The 20,639-nt window shown below is 40.5% G+C and overlaps 1 protein-coding gene across 3 annotated transcripts in view; it reads left to right on the top strand.

Moving 5' to 3' along the window:
- SNAP23 (synaptosome associated protein 23) overlaps positions 1-19,322 on the top strand; it is an 86,295-nt gene extending 66,973 nt beyond the window's left edge. For all 3 annotated transcript variants that reach the window (XM_077464477.1, XM_077464478.1, XM_077464479.1), the window contains exons 6-8: positions 13,255-13,398; positions 15,839-15,983; positions 18,505-19,322. In XM_077464477.1, coding sequence (XP_077320603.1) covers positions 13,255-13,398; positions 15,839-15,983; positions 18,505-18,567 — 352 coding nt within the window. In that variant the 3' untranslated portion in view covers positions 18,568-19,322. The remainder of the gene's footprint in view (positions 1-13,254; positions 13,399-15,838; positions 15,984-18,504) is intronic.
- Positions 19,323-20,639: the final 1,317 nt, after the last annotated feature.

Genomic DNA, 20,639 nt, shown 5'->3' with positions numbered 1-20,639 from the left:
TCTTTTTATTTTTTTAGTCTCGGATAGAGTGGAGAAGGATTAGAACACTTGTCAGTTTTTGTTTTTTTGCTGTCTATGCCCCCGTTGAGTAGATTCACTCTCTCTCTTTGTCCTGTTTTACCATTATCGTGGAAGTTGAAAGTAAATAAAATGCCACATTTTGGGTTGTCCCTAGAAAATTAATAGAGGGGAAATCATCCAATGGGGAGTGGGGCACTAGTTCAGGGCATTCCCAAGGAATTTCCTTAATTTGCAGGGATTTTTTCCCACTTCCTGTTTGGCTATGGGACAGGAAGTGAAGGGAAATCTCCACAATGGGACAATGCAAAAAAAAAATCCTGACTGGGGTCATAACCCTCCATTTTTTTTTTTTTTTTTTTTTGAAAGCTGTTAGATTAGTGAAGCTGTGTCTCTCTAATCACGTTTTGAGAGATTGCTGTGGATGGACAGTAAAGAACTGTTCTCTATGTAGTCCTATAGCTATTCATACATAGCCTGCCATAAACCCACATTAGAAGGTGTCAGGAGAAAATGCATCTTTAAGCCCTATTGAAAATAATCCTGTAAGGTTTAGGAATATATTTCTACAATTTTCACATCTCTCATTTGACAAAAACTTGGTAGGGCAGACACAGGTCCATCAATATGAGATGATGTTAGCATGAAGAAATTTTGGACAAGTTTTAAAACTTTATCGCTATCCCTTCCAATCCTGGAAGGTATCCACATTTCCTATTCTCTATTCACATAGACATTTGCACTTGGCTAAATAAACTTGTTTGCAGATTGTTGGACCCTCTCTGTACCTACCAGTGTCCTTGTAGTATTCTATGTCTGGCAGCTTTTAAATTGGTTATGAACCCTTAAGATTTCCCCCCCGTCATGCATCTTATGCATGAAAGTACAAAATCCTCTGTGCTGCAGCATACCGTCGGCCCCTTTTCTTGCCGGAGCCTGATCTGATCCAAGGATGTGCAGGAGAGCAGCTCTCACCCTGGTCTCCCTCCTCATTGGGGAGATGGATAGCTGTCTGCTGTCAATCAAACGCTGGGGCATGACCTAGCCGCCTGCTCTTTGTCAATAGAAATTTCCATGGAAAGGGGGTTTATGTGGGGGCATTTGAGGAAGAGGGGCCTGGAGCGCAAATTTGAGGACCCCAGAAGAAGAGCATGCTGTGTGCAAAAGTATTGCACGGAACAGGTAAGTATGACTTGTTTCTTTTAAAAAATAAATTAAAAAAAGTGTTTTAATATCAATTTTCCCCTATCTATGCTAAACTGCATGGATGGACAAAACTTTCCTGCCAGTATTCATGACTGTCAGATTACCCAACAGGGCCTGCAGCTGCTTGACTTTAGTCACTGTTCAGCTAACCATTTTCTGTTTGGCTCTTTAGATATTTCAGTCGGAATTTATCCACCCATGGTTAGAATACTATCAAATTGGTGATCAGAAAAGAAATGTCAGGTATGCAAAGGAGAAACAGGATTTACAGTAAACGGAGGCATGAAGTGATTAAAAGATCACAATATTGGCCTGTACCAGGAAGATCACATACATTGGCCAAGCACTTAAAAGTATGCTCCTAACACCTACGTTTTGGTTATCCATTAATGAATACTCATCTTGCTGCATTGTCTGACTTTCCCCCTAATTTATAGTGTTTCATCTTCCACTGAGCAAGCATTCTCTGAGTCAAACTGTGATAGTAAACATTCTAGGTAGTGCAGCAGGTGGTCCTTGGGGATGTGTGCCACCCAAACAGCCTCAGTATGTTAACTTTTGTGAATGAGGTGAGACGGATGAATGACAGGAAAGTTTTTCCCCTATTCACAGTATGTGCTACATTCTGAAAAATTGATGGCAAGGACATTTTCAATGAAGGAGAGGGCAGAAAGTTTCTTTCCTCAATCGGGACCTTCAATCTACTGCAGTGTTGGACCCAAATCTGTTAACCCCAGCAGCAACGGATGTTTAGCACTATGACGAGGACCTGGCATAACTGGAACTTAGATTTCTACAGGAACCATCAGCCTGCAGGACTTGGGACATACTGTTTATAGATACATTTTTTTCATGTGACTGCAGCTTTAAACCCTTCCCACTGACAGTATGCATATATGCGGCCTCACTGGACTGAACTTTTTCCCATGGGGCTGCATATATACCTATCTGTCTTTTGTGCTGGTAGCGTCCTGCACAGTGAGCTCCCAGCAGAGAGACCAGGGTCGCCCCCAGGTCCCATACTAGTGATCGGGACCCAGAACACCTGGTTCTGAGTCCCCTGATCGCTGTGATAGCTGTGATAGCCTCAGATTGGCTAGCACAGTGATCAGTCACTGTGAAGCCTGCCCCTGTGTTTTTCTTTTCGTCTGAATGGAGGCGAAAGATGCATTGTATCTCTCTATCTTTGCAGGGAGAAAGAATGATACAAAAATGTGTTGTGTTTTTATTTTTTTAAATAAAGAAAAAATGGCTAGATCAACGTTTTGATTTGGGTCACAGTATATTTAGGGCAGGAATTATTATTATTTTTTTTTTTAATTCATATTGGTGTCAGTGGGTTTTTAGGTAGGATAAAAAAAACAAAAAAAAATGCACACTATTGTTTCTGGGCTGTACTAAAGGTAAAAAACTACTAACCTAATACATGTGTATCGCTGCGATCATCAGGAGCAGGAGAATTTTATTGTGGGTTGTTCTTCGGTTGTAGGTTGTGGTAGTAGCAAGAAATATACAGCTAAATTGAAAAAAAGTTATTTTTTTGAATTTTTGGGACAGTTTTTATTTGATAATAACATTTAAAAAAAGATTAGGAGATATGCGTTACCATTTACCATCAAATGAAAGTCCAATGGGCGAAAAAAAAAAAAAGTTTTAATCCACCTGGATGGATGCACAAAATAGTTTTAAATGTACGGTTTTACTAGCACATGTCAAGGTTGCAAAACTGTGCTTAGGCATTAACATTTATTTTACCCTTCGATGTGAAGGGGATAATTTAAAGGGGGGGGGGGGAGTAAAAACACAATGTATTTTCATCTGACATGCTGTTACCTGCCACATCATCAGGAGAGCCACTGGTTGGGGACCCCTGCTCTAGTGCCTGAACATTGCATGTGTGTATTGTTACCGTGCTCTTAGAATCTCCAAGCTCTCAGAAGCTCTGTCCTTGCATGATATCATCCTGTGTTTTAATGTGCTGTATATTTTCTGCTCTGCTCTTCTGCAGAATCAAAGAACAATGTAATATGTTGTACTGATGAAGTCAGGTTCTGCATGAGATACAGCAAGAAGTTTTAATAATACACAAACTGTTTTACCATTGAGTTCTGTATGAACATTGTTTAATAATGTATTATATACCCGTTGTGAGAAGTATATTAAATAACAGCTCGAGGCTGTTTGTCTGATATCTATGTTGCGCTGTGCCAACAAAGTTGATGTTGGGCTTCTGGTAGCTGTGTGTACTCTGTAAGGTGGTAGCTAGGAGGAGGAAATATTCAAATATTGGCCAAATATGTACCATGATGGCTTTGGTCTATACCTTGTTCCCTTGAGGAAGAAATAGTCTATTTGAAACATGGAGGAGACTTGCACTCAACTTGCTCTGATCATTATCATGGCCTTATATAATATTTTATTTTATGTGTTATTTTAACATGTTTCTGGGAAAAAAAAGCAATTTTATAGATTTAGGTGTGTGTGTGTATGCGCAGAATGCATGAAAAGCCCCATCTAAACATAGCAGTTTATATCCAGACAGGAGGTGGGGCAGTGTCATAGGCATGTCACCCTAAAGCAGTATAATACAGTGGAGTGATGATTTTCTGCCTGGATCAGGCAGGGGGTTGCTCACTATATAGCCAGGTTGCTGACTTTGTATTCAGAGAAGTCAGGAATTTCAAGACTGAGCTTGTTAAAGAAACCTGCAATGACTAAAAGATGGAGTGTGACCTTCTCCTGAAAAATGCTAGTTGCCCGACCTGTCTAAAGCCCCATACACACTATCAAATTTTCTGCAGATTCTTTCTTTCAGATTTACCAAATATAATAGGTCAAACCTTAGGAGTTTCAATTTGTATGCAATCAGGCAGGCCCTTGCACTACATGGTTTTGGTAAATCTGAAGACAAAAATCAGCAGACAATCTGATAGTGTGTATGGGGCTTAAAGCTTTAGTCATTTTCAAACCAGATACAGAGCAGTGAAGCGAACCTGAGGCTAGTGAAGTCATAGTAAAGTCAGAATAGTAACACAACATACTGTACACAACATATTGTAACCTTTCAGTCAGTGCAATTTTTTTCAGTCCAATATATTTATAACCGTATTCATCTGTGTATAACATGCACCCCAAGTTTAGGAGGGAATTTTAAGGGAAAAAAAATTACATTTAAATGCAGCCTTATCAGTGTCCATCTGCAGCCTTGCCCATCATTGCAGCCTTGCCCAGTGTCCATCAGCAGCCTTGCCCAGTGCCTTTGCAACCTTGCCAGTCTCTTTGCAGTCGCTGATTATTTTTTTAATTGGTGCCGATCTCCGCTGACTGAGCGGAGATGAGCGAGCACTGCCGACATGCAGAAAGCTGAGTGTACTTGGCTAGACTCTGCTCCTCTCACAGTCCCGCCCATCTCCGCTGACTGTGAGCGGAGATGAGCGAGTGCTGCGGACATACAGAAAGCCGAGTGTACTTGCCTAAACTCTGCTTCTCTTGCAGTCCCGCACATCTCTGCTGACTGAGCGGAGATGAGCGAGCGCTGGTGACCTACAGAAAGCTGAGTGTACTCAGCTAGACTCTGCTCTGCTCATAGTCATTGGCGGGACTGCGAGAGGAGCACAGTCTAGCCGAATACACTCAGCTGTCTGTATGTCAGCGGCACTCGCTCCTTTCCGCTCGCAGTCAGAGGAGATTGGCGGGGATCAGCGTAGAACACGCACCCTCGTTTTTTTTTTTGTTTTTGTTTTTTTTCCCCCCTGATTTTAAGGGGAAAAAATTGCGCGTTCTACGACAATAAATACGGTACATTGGAAAGACTCCTGACTAATATAGTTTGATAGTTTACAGGAGATCTTTGGTCAGAGCATACACTTTCACTTTTAGAACATCAGCAATGTAATAGCAATACAAACAATAGTTTATTTCACATTTCAATCTAAGCTTTCTTTGAAATCACTTGAGTTCTGCTTGTGGTCATCTCTTTCCACAACTTCCTGGATTCCCTGCATTCTTTGCAGCTTCTCCACCTCTGGTGCTGTTAACTTTCCATTTATAAAGGACTACATATCCCATTTTACCTTGTTGCCTACAAGCAGTTATTCCTGTACTGACTTCGCCTCTCATCACCTCTGTAGTTCAGAAGGCAGGCTCTGTGAAATGTGTGACACAGCAGTGCCTACTCACAGGGCGTAGTGACTGTTTCACACAATTTAAAGGAAGTAAATGTGTGGGGATCGTCACAATTTAAGTTTTTTAAAAGTAGTTAAGATTATTATTATTAGTTGTAGTCTGGAAAGAATTAAAATGCAATGTGGAAAGATTAAATTTTGAACTTGGATACTCTTTAATTAGTCCAATTCTGCTGCACTTTAGAAACAATGACTGTAAACTATGTATCTACAGCATTATGGGATCTCACCTCTTGCATTTACACACTAGTTATCTCAGTAGTATACTCCTTTTTTTGTTTATAATCTTTTATTCGTTTTTATTTTTTTAAAACCACTTATGGACTGCCCACAGTGGATTTACGTCTCTACTTTGATGTTAAATACCATTATTATGGCAGTAGATAGCTGCCATAACCCCGGTATTTTCTTCAGCAGCGGGCGGTCTGCTGAAAGATAAGATGCCCCTCCCGGTCGTCTCCACTGCTTACCGGATCCGTTGGTAGCAGCGGAGACTATCCGATCCTTTCCCCTGATGGGCAGGAAGTCCAGTGAGGGAACGATGGCCCCCGCTCGACTCTATGCCCTTGGAAGATGGGAGCTACGTCAAAGGTCACCTCCGCCCTCCAGCTTTAAAGGGTCATTTATATATATTTCTATATCTCTCTATATATCTCTCTATATATCTATATCTATATCTTTTACGTTTAAATGTGAGATCTGAGGTCTTTTTGACCCCAGATCTCACATTAGTGGCCCTGTCATGCTTTTTTTTTCCTATTACTAGGGATGTTTAAATTCCTTGTAATAAGAATACAAGTAATCCCCTTTTTTTTTTTTTTTAAAGCACAGTGTTAAAAAAAAAAAAAAAAGAAAAAAAAAAAAAAAAAAAAAAGAAAATCAATTTAAAACGATCCGTGCTTGTGTGCAAAAGCGAACACATACGTAAGTCGCGCTAACATATGAAAATGATGTTCAAACCACACATGTGAGGTATCGCCCTGATCGTTGAAGTGAGAGCAATCATTCTAGCACTAGGTTGCCTCAGTAACTCCAAATTGGTAACCTGTAGAAATTTTTAAACCTCGCCTATGGATATTTTAATGTGCCAAAGTTTGTCGCCATTCCATGAGGCTAAGGTTACTGTTTTCTTTCTTTTGTAAGACCGTTGCACAAATAGTGCTACCTAAAATATTGCAACGACCACCATTTTATTCTCTAGGGTGTTTGAAAAAAATTATATATGTTTGGGGGCTCTAAGTAGTTTTCTAGCAAAAAAAAAAAACAAACATTTTAGCTTGTAAACAACAAGTGTGAAAAATAGGTTTTGGTTAAACAACATGCACATAGGAAATTTCATAAAGAAAACAAAAATGGACATTCTATACAATAAACATTATAAAATATCATTAATAAACACCTATATTTCAAATACTAAGTGTTAGAATTATCTTTACCTTAACCACTTCAACCCTGAAAGATTTTACCTACTTCCTGACCAGAGCACTTTTTTACAATTTGGCATTACGTCGCTTTAACTGACAATTGCGCAGTCATGTAATGCTGTCCCCAAACTAAATTTGCATCCTTTTTTTTTTTTTTTTTTTCCCCACAAATGGAGCTTTCTTTTGGTGGTATTTGATCACCTCTGCGTTTTATTTTTTATTTTTTGCGCTTTAAAAAAAAAGCGACAATTTTAAAAAAAACTATATCTTTTGCTATATTAAATATGCCCCAAAATTAAAAAAAAAAATTATAATTTCTTTATCAATTTAGGCCAAAATATATTTTACATAATTTTTGGGGAGGAAAAAAATAAAAATCGCAATAAACCTATTGATTGGTTTTAGTAAAAGTTATAGTGTCTACAAACTATGGGAAAGGTTTTTTTTTTTTTTTTTTATACTAGTAATGGCAGTGATCTGCAATTTTTAGCGATATTGCGACGGACAGATCAAACGCTTTTGGGACAATTGACATTTATACAGCGATCAATGTCACTGGCAGGGAAGGGGTTAACACTAGGGGGCGGTCAAGGGGTTAATTGTGTGTTCCTTCAGCGTATTCTAACTGTATGGGGATAGGATTGACTAGGAGAGGAGACATCATCTTTTTTCCTACTTAGTAGGAACAAACGATATGTCTCTTCTTCCCTGACAGCACAGGGATTTGTGTGTTTACAAAAAAAGGGCGTGGGTAGGAAAAAAGAAAAGGGGGCATTCCTGCCGCTGTTGCCACATCTTTGGGATTTGTTTTGTTAAGCACTCTGCTGCCAATATCTATTGTTCCAAGGATCGCATCTCGCACACCCATTCTGCCACTGACGGGCCCATCGTCTTCTGCCAGTTGAGGGCTATAACAGTAGGTGCTGCTGGAAGCAAATGTCGCAAGATGTCTTTTCTTTTAAATAGATCTCATTGATCTGGGAATAATTGATAACACAGAGATACACATGTCTGGTTGAATACTAGATTCTGGCGGACAATAACACCATATGTGTGACATTGTGGCTCTTGCATTAAGACCTCTCCAACATATCCCTTGATTATCATGATTAATGTTAGGCATATCTACCAGCATTGATACCGCCTAGCTAGAATTTTATCATTTCTTCCTCGATGCCTGGCTGCTAGAGATAATTTGTGTGTGAAAAAAATAAATACTTTTCCCAATGTAACTCCAGAACAACTTTACACAGTCCAGGAAAAATTAAGCACTGTCTTTCAATCAAGTTGCTCTTCTCTTCATGCACACACAGATTGTGCTGTCTCATGCACACAAACACAGTTCACAGTGATTAGGTTCAAGTGGTGCATGCACTTTTCCAGAAACGTGCCACTCCAGACTGTGTTTTTAGGGCATGGCAGCCCACTTTTATTTAAAGGAAACTAAAAAGTTCAAACAGTAATCTTCCCTCGCAGGGGGTTCCACCATCACTGTATAACCGAACGATGGCCTCCTGGCTTACTCACTGTCAGCTTCGTGCTGTTTTGGTCACAGGCTACACCTGTCTGCTTCAAACGTACACACAGACTGCCACATGCAGTCTTAGACTCTGAGACCTCCTGTCTCTTTCTCCTGGAGCCGTCTCCTACTGGAACCCTCCTGACCTCCTGACCAGACTTCCTGTCTGCTGGACAGAGCGGTCTCCAAGTCTGAGCACTGACTTCTTTTGCTGGCATGTTTATGAACCCAGCCCACAGGCGTGCAATTAGTATTCCTGCCAAAATTAGGCATATACCGCTTGTATGCACCGGTGACATGGGGTAGCATCTCCACAATATATATATATATATATATATATATATATATATATATATATTTTAATTAATTATAATATTCTGTGTGTATTATTGTTAACGCTTCATAAAATAAAAAAAAATAGGACGCAGACAATGTATAGATACTAGCTAAAACATTAGTTAGTCTCTGCTCTTGTAGTAATCATTCAGATTCTGTTAATGGTCTGTCTAATGGGGAGTTTTGTATCCGATAAATATATGTTTTGGAGTTGATATTGCATCCATTTATTTCTAAACTATAGACCTCAAGAATCCAACGAGGGCTATTTTTTAAAAAAAAAATTTCAACATTGAATCCTATACTTTCAATGTTGGAAACTAAAAACTTTAAGTCCCTCGTTTATAGGTCGATGATTAAAAGTGACCCATCGTAGTGATTTAAGTTTCATGGCAATGATATCTTCTTGCAATGTCACCCATTGCTTACAATTTGCATTATGGAACCTGTCCACTATCCTGGTCATCAATGCTGAGCATAAATATATTGTAAAATCTCGAAGAGCCAAGCACCCCGTCCAGTTTTGTCCTAATTAAGATATCTCTTCTAATTCGGGGAGACTTATGCGACCATACAAATCTCCCCCCAGCTCTACCTAGTTGACTCAGGAGAGCAGTTGGAGGGGAATATTGGAACTGTTTGAAATATGTATAACAATTTTGGTAATCTATTATATTTTACTATATTGATCCTACCACTCCAGGAAAAAACGGCTCTGTCATACCTTTTTGAAGTAGTCTTGTTATGGTACGAATTGGGGAATAATTTCATTCTTGAAGCTTAGTCAAATCTCAAGGATATTGGCAACTAGATGTTGGCAACACTTTACCATTTAAAGGAAAAATTGAAGAAGATATTAAGTTTTATTTCATAATGAAATATTTTAAAGCTTTAGATTCATCATAATTAACTTTAAAATTACTACTCCAAAACTGTTAAATTCATGAATAAGGTTTGGTATAGTTACCACTGGATTTGTAATATACAACGGATCGTCTGCACATACTGACATTTTTTATGCTTTATTTTTTTCTTTAACCCTAATCCCTTGAATATCTATATTGTTATGAATAGCTGTAGTCAAATCTTCAATTACTAGTACATATAATAGAGGGGATAAGGGAAATCCTTGTCAGGCTCTGTTCAAAATCGTCAAAGGATCTGAGAAAGTTCCATTTGTACGTTCTCTCGCTTTCAGGTTATGATAAAGGGCCATCATTTTCTGTAGAAGCTAAGGGCCTGTTCCCCACTGTTGTTATTATTATTATTCAGGTTTTATATAGCGCCAACAGTTTGCTCAGCGCTTTACAACATGAGGGCAGACATTAGTTACATTACAATTTGGTACAAGAGGAATCACTGTTTCAGGGTTTCTTCAAGAAAACACCATCCCACCCTGTCAAATGCCTTTTCAGGATCTATTGAGAGAAGACAGGATGGAATGGACTGTTTCTGAGTATATCCTATTAATGTAAGAGTCTTCAATGTATTGTCTCTAGCCTCCCGACCAATCTTAAAGCCTACTTGATCCAAATGAAGGTGCTGGTAAAATAGATGTTAAGCTGTGTATACTCACATTAAAAGGATTGTTCACCTTTACAAAAAAAAAACCTGCCTATGCAGGTGAGATGTTTTCAGATTAAACAAACTGTGCAGCTCTGACTAAAGACGAATAATGCCCTTGCTATAGATGTAGGCCATTTACAAACCTTATGAAGCCTGACTGGAATACTCCTAGGACGTTACTAAGCGAGGCCTAGTCATCACTGGTCACATCCACCATCCCAGGAGTGAGCTCTTTCTCTGATTCAACCCCTCTCGCATACTCTTTCCCCTGATACAGTAGGTGAGAGCTCACTCCTGTGATGGAGGAGGTGAGCAACAATGACTAGCCCTTGCTTAGAAATGTCCTGAGAGTATTCGGTAAGGCTTCATAAAGTATGTAAATGGCCTACACCTATAGAAGATTTTATTCAACTTTAGTCAGAGCTACAGTTTGTATTTATCTACAGATTTTCATTCTCTTCATAGGCATTTTTTTTTGGTAAAGGGGAACTAACCCTTTAAGGGAAGTTTTGGTTTAACTAAGGATTTTTGTTACATGTACTTATCTTTTACCACTTCCCGACCAGCGCACGCCAATGTACGTCGGCAGAATGGCACGGGCAGGCATATTGGCGTACAGGTACATCCAATTTTAAATGCCGCCCTGCCATGGCGAGCGTGGCATCGGCGCTGAGCTTACGTGCCAGTCAGGACCCCCGTGAGTCCGGGGCGACTGAACTGGGAGATGCCGTTGTAAACAGCATCTCCCCGTTCTGCCTAGCAACAAGTGATGCTGATCTCTGCTCCATGTGATTGGAGCAGAGATCAGTGTTCACTAAAAGAAAGCCCAGCCCCCAACAGTTAGTAACACGCCCCTAGGAACACTTAACCCCTACGCTGCCACCCACTGGTTAACCCCTTCACTGTCAGTGTCATTTACACAGGAATCGCTGCATTTGTATAGCAGTGATTGCTGTATAAATGACAATGGACCCAAAAATGTCCGATGTGTCCGCCATAATGTCGCAGTCGCAATAAAAATAGCTGATCACCGCCATTACTAGTAAAAAAAACCCCATAAAACGATCCCCTATTTGTAAACGCTATACATTTTGCTTAAAGCGGGGTTCCATCCTAAAGTGTAACTTCCGCTGATCGGAACCCTCCCCCCCCCCCCCCTCCGGTGTCACAATTGGCACCTTTTCAGGGGGGAGGGGGGTGGAGATACCTGTCAAAGACAGGTATTTACACCCACTTCCGGGCATAGACTCCCGTGGGAGTCTATGCCTCTTCCTGTCCTGCCGCGCTGTCTGCTGGGACACACACGGGTCCCAGAGACAGCGCGGACAATTCCTATTGCGCTACGCGACTCGCGCATGCGCAGTAGGGAACCGGGAAGTGAAGCCGATTCGCTTCACTTCCTGATTCCCTCACCTAGAATGGTGGCGGCAGCAGCCGAGAGCTGCCGGCATCGCTGGACCCCGGGACAGGTGAGTGTCCATTTATTAAAGGTCAGCAGCTGTAGTATTTATAGCTGCTGGCTTTTAATATTTTTTTCCCCAGTACAGTCCCGCTTTAAACCAATCAATCGCTTATTGCGGTTTTAAAAAAAAAAAAATTTGTGTTTTCTTTTTTATTTTTTTATTATTTTTTAATAAAAATATGTAGAAGAATACGTGGTGGCCTAAACTGAGGGAAAATTTTTTTTGTGTTTTTGTCTCTCTATTTTTGCTTATAGCGCAAAAAATAAAAACCGCAGGGGTGATCAAATACCACCAAAAGAAAGCTCTATTTATGGGGGAAAAAAGGACGTAAATTTTGTTTGGGAGCCACGTCGCACGACCACGCAATTGTCAGTTAAAACGGCGCAGTGCCGAATCGCAAAAAGTGGTCTGGTCTTAAGCCAGCAAAATGGTCCGGTCTGTAAGGCTTCATGCACACAAGACGCTGGTGCAAACTCTGCTAGACACATGTTTTTAAAAGCTGAAACCGGCGTTTTGCCGCGATTTTTACCACGTTTGTGTCTAGAAGTGTTTAGTTAAGCTAACATCATAGACCCTCCCCAAGCTCAAAAAGCAGTATTATTAACTATTTCAGCAATTTTGTGAGACCAGAGTGAGTAGCAGCAGCTGTGAGAGCAGCAGTGTACTTGTATTTAGTGTGTCACTTGCCACGTCACCTGCCACAAGTTGTGGATTGTCCACTTGCCACGTCACCTGCCACGTCACTTGCCATGTCACCTGCCGCAAGTTGTGGATTGTCCACTTGCCACGTCACCTGCCACGTCACTTGCCACGTCACCTGCCGCAAGTTGTGGATTGTCCACTTGCCACGTCACCTGCCAGGTCACTTGCTATGTCACTTGCCACAAGTTGTGGATTGTCCACTTGTAATTGCAATTGTTTAAAATATTTTTAAATGTTTTTTCATCATTTGCAATCATTTTTGAGATTTTTTAATGTAAAAAAAAATAGCTCACCTTTAAAAACGCTTATAAACGAAAATGCGGTAGCGGCGTTTTGCGTCTGAACCCATTTTTTTGCTTCTGGAAAAACTAGGTTAAACGCAACTGCCTAAACGGCAAAAAACGAGACTGTGTACATGGACACATAGGATAACATTGAATGAGTTCAGGGGCAGTTGAAAAAAGTGTCCAACTGCCTCTGAACATGCGTTTTTAACAGCGTCTCGTGTGCATGAAGCCTAAGTGGTTAAGATGTGAAAAAAACCTTGAATAAATAGGCTTATCTGTTCACCACAGTAAAAAAATTTGTTTCAGCTTTTTTAACTGGAAGGGGCTAAAACTGGACAATGTCAAAAATGCCTATAAGTTAAAAACCTAGTTATACAAATATGTAACGCTCAATGGCAATCCCGCTTCATGATATGGCTCCTTTCTTAACAAAGTACTTGAACTTTGTTTTTTGTGTTATCTTATTTTGTTTTTATGTTTTATCTTCTGCATTGATGTTACTAGATGGACTTTGAGTAGTCTTTCATAATCTTTCTTGTTTTGTCACAGGTCAAAGAATTTTGATGCTGGAGAGATGTATAAGAAGGCGTGGGGGAACAAAGATGACGACGATGTTGTCTCCAAGCAACCACGACAGGCCAACAACGGACAGCAGCAGAGTGCATCAGGGCAGAGTGGTCCATACATAAAGAGGTAATGTTCTCTCCCTCTCCCTCTTTTTGTCATTGAAATGAGGCGGCATGTGTCTTTTCATTCTCCTCCATTGAGGCGCACAGGACTTTAGCCAGTTATACTGCTGCTTACAGGAGAAATCGGAGGGTAAGGATGTTCTGGTGCACGGAGAGTTGGTGCCCAGCTAACATATACATCAATGAGAAAGCACTAAAGTGTTTAGAGCAACCATAAAGTTCATAAAATTCTACAGTTCATAAATATTGATAGACATTAACCGCTTGCTGCCTGCACTAAAGCCAAAAGACGGCTACAGCATGGGCTTCCAATTCCTGGAGGGTGTCCACAAATATCCTTCTGTGATCGCATTGCCTCGACTGATCAGATCGGAGTAAAGGGCCGATCACAACCGGAGGAAACCGGAGTACCCGGAGGAAACCCACGCAGGCACAGGGAGAACATGCAAACTCCATGCAGGTAGTGTCGTGGTTGGGATTCGAACTAGCGACCCTTTTTACTGCTCGGTGAGAGTGCAAACCGCTACACCACTGTGCTGTCCTCTTGTTGGGAATATCAGAGTCTGGTCCCAGACCCAGCCCAGGTCATGGTGTTTCTTTCACAGAAGACACATCAATCTCTTAGATTCTAGCTGTCCAGTCCTGGTGTTGCCAGACTTTTGCTTGAGGGAGTGTTGGTAGCCTCCTTCCAGTCAATCCCATTTGCCGGTTACCTCCAGACTTCTTTTAACACAGCAGTATGTTATCACCGGACAAGAAAATCCAGTCCTTGGACAGACGGCTGTATTTCGCAGGACTGAGCTATAGGGCATTTTAGGGATCCTCATTGCTATGGATTGGACTAGATGGATGTGGTATGCCAACCTGGTCAGACTCTTGGCATATGCTCTGTGTGCACTGCCAGATCGTCATGATCTTCTGTGTCAAGGGCTGAATTGTCATCCTGTTTCACTATGGCTAGCTATAACAGCATGAGATATGGATATTTGTAAGATAGGGGGCATCTCCAAATCTGTGATTCCTATGCTGCTAAAAGCTAAGAAGTCTGCTTCTGACGAGGTCTGTCATTGGATATGGAAGACATACTTCACTTGGTGCGAGTCTCAGTGCTTTCACCCCAGGAGTTTCTTTTTGGGATGAATTTTATTTTTCCTGCACCTGGGTCTGGAACAACGTTTAGCTCTCATCACTTCTAAGGACCAGGCTTTCGCCCTGTCTGCCTTTTGATTTAAACGTTTAGACTTTAGTCTGCTATGTAGCTCCTACTCTTTGTTCCTCTGTGACTGTGACTCCCCCACCCGAAAAGGTGGTATTTCTTGTAGGGCATTACTTGTGGGAGGCAAGTATTTGAACTGGCGTCTTTATCCTGCTCCCTTTCTGGCTTTACTTGGAGACAAGGTCATTTTGAGCCGCAGGATTTCCTTTTTGCCCAAGGTAGTTCTGTCTTTCACCACAACCAGGGCATTTTTTTCCCATTTCTTTATGGCTCTGGTTCAAAATATGGAAAATACGCTTCATTGGATGTATTGTGGGCTGTGTGAGTACCTCTCAGCATAAGGGTACACTGATTTCCTTGTTCCACCATCTTCAGGTGGCTAGGACAGACCACCATTCAAGTTCATTGTCTCTGGAATAAGGTTTTGCCCTATCCTGTCAAGGCGTGCTTTACTAGACTTGTGAGTACTTCTAGGAACCAGGCAACCATAAATTTTTCCTAATTTGCAAGGCTACCACCTTTTTTTTTTTTTTTTTTTTTTTCTTTAGTTCTTGTTTTTGAAGTACTGCCAGGAGTATTTTTCCAGCTTATGTGATGTCAGGTTTTAGGCATCATGCTTACGGGGCCGTTCTAAACGTGGCGTTTGTGTGTGTGTATGTGTTTTTTTTCCTGCCTCTAAATGCCCCTCAATGTTAGCCTGTGGGTCTGTGTTACATGCATTTATAGAGGCAGGGCATTTGGCAGCAGACTAAACCTACAGCCAGTGTTTTCAGGAGCAGCAGTGTTTTGTCAGAATAAACCTCTAACAAACCTAAAACATGTTAACGTGTCTAAGTGCTAGGTGCATCAACCACTTGGGCTTTTATTCATTTAAATGGCCAGAATTAATATACTGGCCAGTGAAATGAATAAACGCTCAAGCATTTGCCATTCCTAAACACGCTTGCAAAAAACGCAGCTTCTCCTGCCAGTAAGAAGAGCTGGGCAAATGCTGACGGTGGTCCCCTGAGCTGCAGGCAATCCCAAGTTCTGTTTTCTTGAGTCTGTTAACTTTTGTTGATATGTTGCCCACCCCACTGTTGGACTGCTTTTGAACATCCTGATGGTCTAAGAAATGTCTATCCCAGAATTTGTGTTATGGACAAAAAAATAAATACAAGCCTGCTTTCAGTGTGGTATCTCTAGTGTGACTTCAAAGCACCAATACCTGTCTCCTTGATTCTGGTAGGATAACAAATGATGCCCGAGAAGATGAGATGGATGAAAATCTACAGCAGGTTGGGAGCATCTTGGGAAATCTCAAGTCTATGGCCTTAGATATGGGTAATGAGCTTGATTCCCAGAACAAACAAATTGACCGCATTAATGAAAAGGTAAGAGTCTTCTGTGCTGCACTGTTTGGTAATGTTTTCAGCTTTTGCACACAGGCTTAACAGTTGGAATTAGTTTGTATGCAGTATCAATCATCTTGTATGGCAAAGCAAAACGATAATGGTTTTAGTAAAGGGAAATTGTAATAGCTATACTGTAAACACGCATTCCACTTTTTTTGTAAAATAAATAACTGTAGCCTGGATCAAGGGTAGGCAGCTCTTACCAATACCAAAAAAAGACTTACATCAGGAGGGTGTTCAGCTCACAGCGCAGATTTTTAAGTGTCGAAGTTTGGCGCCATTCCATGAGTGTGCTCAATTTTAAAGCGTGACATGTTTGGTATCTATTTACTCTGTGTAACATCATCTTCCACCTTGCACAAACGAATTGGGCTAACTTTACATTTAAATTTTTTCTATTAAAGTGTTTATTTTTTCCCCAAAGAAATCGCGTTTAGAAAATGACTGCGCAAATACCGCGTAGCATAAAAAATTGCAATGTCTATCCCGGAAGATTTGGGTGCTCAATGACCAGGCCATTTTTTGCAATATGGCACTGCGTCGCTTTAACAATTGCGCAGTCGAGCGACGCTGTCCCTAAACATAGCTTTCTTTTGGTAGCTTTCTTTTGGTGTCATTTTATCATCTCTGCGTTTTTTTTTTATTTTTTGCGCTATAAACAAAAAAACAAAAAAAGCGGCAGTTTTGAAAAAAACACTATTATGTACATTTTGGTATAATAAATATCCCCAATTTATTTTTATTTTTTTTAAAAGATAATTTTTTTTTTCCTCCAGTTTAGGCCGATTATGTATTCTTCTACATATTTTTGGTAATAAGAATCGCAATAAGCATATATTGATTGGTTTGCTCAAAAGTTATAGCGTTTCCAAAATAGGGGAAAGATTTATGGCATTATTATTTTATTTATATATGTATGTATGTGTGTGTGTATTATATATATATATATATATATATATATATATATATATATATATATATATATATATATATATATATATATATATATATATATATATATGACACACACACTTTTCTTTTTTTTTTCATCTAGTAATTACAGTGATTTTTATCGGGACTGCGACATTATGGCAAACAGGTCGGACACTTTTTTTGGGACCATTGACAATTCTACAGCGATCAGTGCTATAACAATGCACTAATTACGATGTAAATGTCACTAGCAGGGAAAGGGTTAACACTAGGGGGCGATCAAGGGGTTAACTGTGTTCCCTCTTGTGTGTTCTAACTGTAGGGGGCTGGGACTGACTAGAGGAGATGACAGATCGTTTTTCCTAGCTATTAGGTGCACACAATATGTCCTCTCCTCACAGAACAGGGATTTGTGTGTTTACACGTGCACACACATGTCCCTGTTCTGGCTGTCATCGCGACCGCCGCCCACTTGCATCGGCACCCCCGAAGTGCAGTAGGCGTCTGCTATCCCTGCTTAAAGGGACCGACTTACAGCTACAATGGATTATGGGAAAATGCCGACCTGCCGCAGTATGACGGCGGCTGGTTGGCAAGCGGTTAATAAAGCTTGTTTGATCTTTTTTACTAAACCAGAGGTCTGCGCGGTTTTCTCACTTACCTAGTTTTGCAGACTTACCTCTGTGTTTGCCCTCCTAGCACAGGCAGCCATACAATCATTCTTGGCTGCTCTGTGCTGGCACTTCTAACAACCAAAAAATAAAATTGTTTCTTCGGATGACGAGGCCCGGGTACCATATCATCTTGTGATTCAAAATATCGGCTCGAGATATGGATCCGGTTATCATTGCCCTTAGACCTGCACAGAGCTTTCTTCATAGCACATGTTTTTACGTGACCAACCACCTTAGACACTGGCGAAAAAACTGAGGTGCCTCCCATATGGGAGGGGTTATATAGGGGAGGAATTCTCCTTAATTGGGGTTAGCCAGTGTCCAATCACTGAAGGTGCCTATATAACCCACTATGTAATGAAGCTCCTGTGTCCCGTGATGTATGATCAAGAGAGGATTTTACAGTGAGTACAAAAATCCTATTTTTGTTTTCGTTTTGGATAGAGTGGAGAGGGATTAGAGAACCCCTGTCAGTTTTTATTGCTATCTGTACTAGCACTAGTACTCTCTATTCGTCCTGTTTATCATTATTACTAAAGGTGAAAGTAAAAGAAAATCCAAAATTTTGGGTTGTCTCCAGAAAAGTAATCGAGCGGAAATCTTTCAGTTCGGAACATTATTTCTGATGACCTGTGGGTCCCCCCAAGTGATCCCCCTAATTCTCAGGCATTTCCTCTCACTTCCTGTTATGGGACAGGAAGTAATGGGAAATCTCAGGAATGGGACAAAGCTTAAAAAAAAAATATGACGGGTTATAACCCTTCCTTATTGTATCCAAAATGGGGAACAAAGTTTTTTGCCTATGTTTTTACTAGTGCTTAATTTTTACAATGTGAAGCTTGTAGTTCATTAATAATGTGTTTTTTTTTTTTTTTTTTTTTTTTTTTTTTCAGGCAATTTCTAATAAAGACCACATTGATGAAGCCAACAAGAAAGCTAAGAAACTTATTGAATGAAGAAACCAACAGGAAGTCTTCCCCTCTGGGACTCGGCTAATGTAAACTGTAATGTACTTGAGTAAAACGGCACAATATCACAAATAAAGGGTTTTAGGGGAGGAATCGGCATGAGAATCCATCCTGATGCTGTGTCCCGTTTATTGTATCCTCACGAAGGGTCCTATCGCCTCTTAAGCTATCATAGCGCAAAGTGATGTTTTTGCAAGCAATAAATGCTGTTGAACAGTTCCCTGTTCTAACACACATTACAACTTTTCCTATTGTGAATACCCATGACTTCCCTTTTTAATTTAGCTGCTCTAGGTTTTATCTAGGCTCTAAGAAGGATCCTGAATCAGTCAGTGTTCATGCACGTTTTCAGTGCATATGTTTTTCGTTCCTCGATGATGACTGTTCTTTTGGATAGAATGTTTTAGGGGAGGAATTCGTTTGGGAATCCTGATGCTGTGTCCTGTTTTTTGTATCCTCATGAGGGGACCTGTCAGCTCTTAAGTTATCATAGAGCAAATGTGTTACTGTTTTATCATTTTTGTAAGCATTGGACACTGTTCAACTGTTCCCTGTTTAAAAACCTGCTTTACAACTTTCAACAGTTAAACATCCGTGACTTCTTTTAACTTGTCTCTTATCTAGGCTGTAAGGAGGATCAAAAATCCGTTTTCATACAAATATCAGTGCTTATATTTTTCTCAACAGCTTGTTCCTTGTTAATGCCTAGTCTGGGATATTAAAAAGTCAGGAGTTAACCAAAATTCTTTAAAGGAGGATGTGGTGGTCTTATTCTACAGAAGTTTGTTTGATATGCCAAAGAGAGTACAGCCTATTTGTTTTTAGTGTCTGTTTCCTAATTTCCCCATATATGTGCTTTTCATCAAAACTTTATAGTATTCTTCATGTACTGTTTGAACTTACTAAACCCAGAACCTGCATTCACTATATCTGGCCTCCCCACAGAACATGGAAATGCAATTATTTTAGTAAATATAAACTGCTAAATTCCTTTTCTCATAAGTGGTATACAGCAGTCTTGTGACTTTTATCAGTAACTGGTAAAGCTTGTAGAAGTTTTCATAACTGCACTGAGCTGTCCTATCAGGATCTAGCACCCCTGACCCTCTGTCTGGACAGTGCTGATTGGCCCTGCACTGATCACATATACCCTTTCGAGAAAAAAAAACCCTCTAGCAAGACGCACCAAACTGAGCATGTGCAAAGGCTCTCTTATCCAGACATGTTCTGGAAGCCTTTTTGCACAATGCAGAGGATTAACCCCATAGATTCCATAGTGAGTATAACGAGCATGCTTTACTGCATATACAGACTGATTTTACTGTTGTGGGTTATAGTAACACTAAGTGTGATTTGGAATTGGAGTTCTAACTCGTAGCAACTATGCAGTTATCCTCTTTCATTGTTCTGCTCTAAACTGAGGGTAACATTTAATTGGTTGCAGTTACCACCAGCAATGGCTGTGTATAGTATACCGGACTGCTTTAGCAGTGCCTTAATGGAACATTACATGAATTCCTTATTGCTGTATGCATACTGGCCCTGCAATGTTCCTATTGGTCAATGAATCCAAACTGATAGGTGTCAAAACTTGCTTATTATAGCGCCAATGGTACAGAAATGAAATGTGTGCATGTACTACTCAGTCCCTGCAGGTGTACTGCCACAGTAAATAAGCCTTAAAGTGGAATTATAACCATGCTTCCAATTGTCCACCACCTGCTACCTATCCTGCCTAACCATTTTGTAAAAGATGTGTATTTTTAATCCGGCCACGTGATCCCAGGCCAGTGAGTTTCGGCTGCAGAGGAGAGATGGGAATGTTGGGAGCAGTGACGTAACCCATAAGCTTCTAGGTGCCATTCCCTGACACACACAAGGGAGGCGGAGCTGCAGTATGGCCAGACCAGAGCAGACTAAATGTAGGTATAGACAATATACACCTTTTTACACAGGATAAGGTAGTAGGAGGGGGAAGGGTACCATTTCTAAGCATAGTTACACTTGAATTGTACTTTAATGTATGTTAAATGTGCATTGTTACTATAAGTTTTTGTTGG

This window comes from Lithobates pipiens, unplaced genomic scaffold (assembly GCF_037356315.1).
Source record: "Lithobates pipiens isolate NorthernLeopardFrog02 unplaced genomic scaffold, aLitPip1_a1.2 Scaffold_30, whole genome shotgun sequence".
Classification (NCBI taxonomy): Eukaryota; Metazoa; Chordata; class Amphibia; order Anura; family Ranidae; genus Lithobates; species Lithobates pipiens.
Note: the sequence above shows the minus strand (reverse complement) of the source record. Positions and strands in the feature narration are given on the sequence as shown.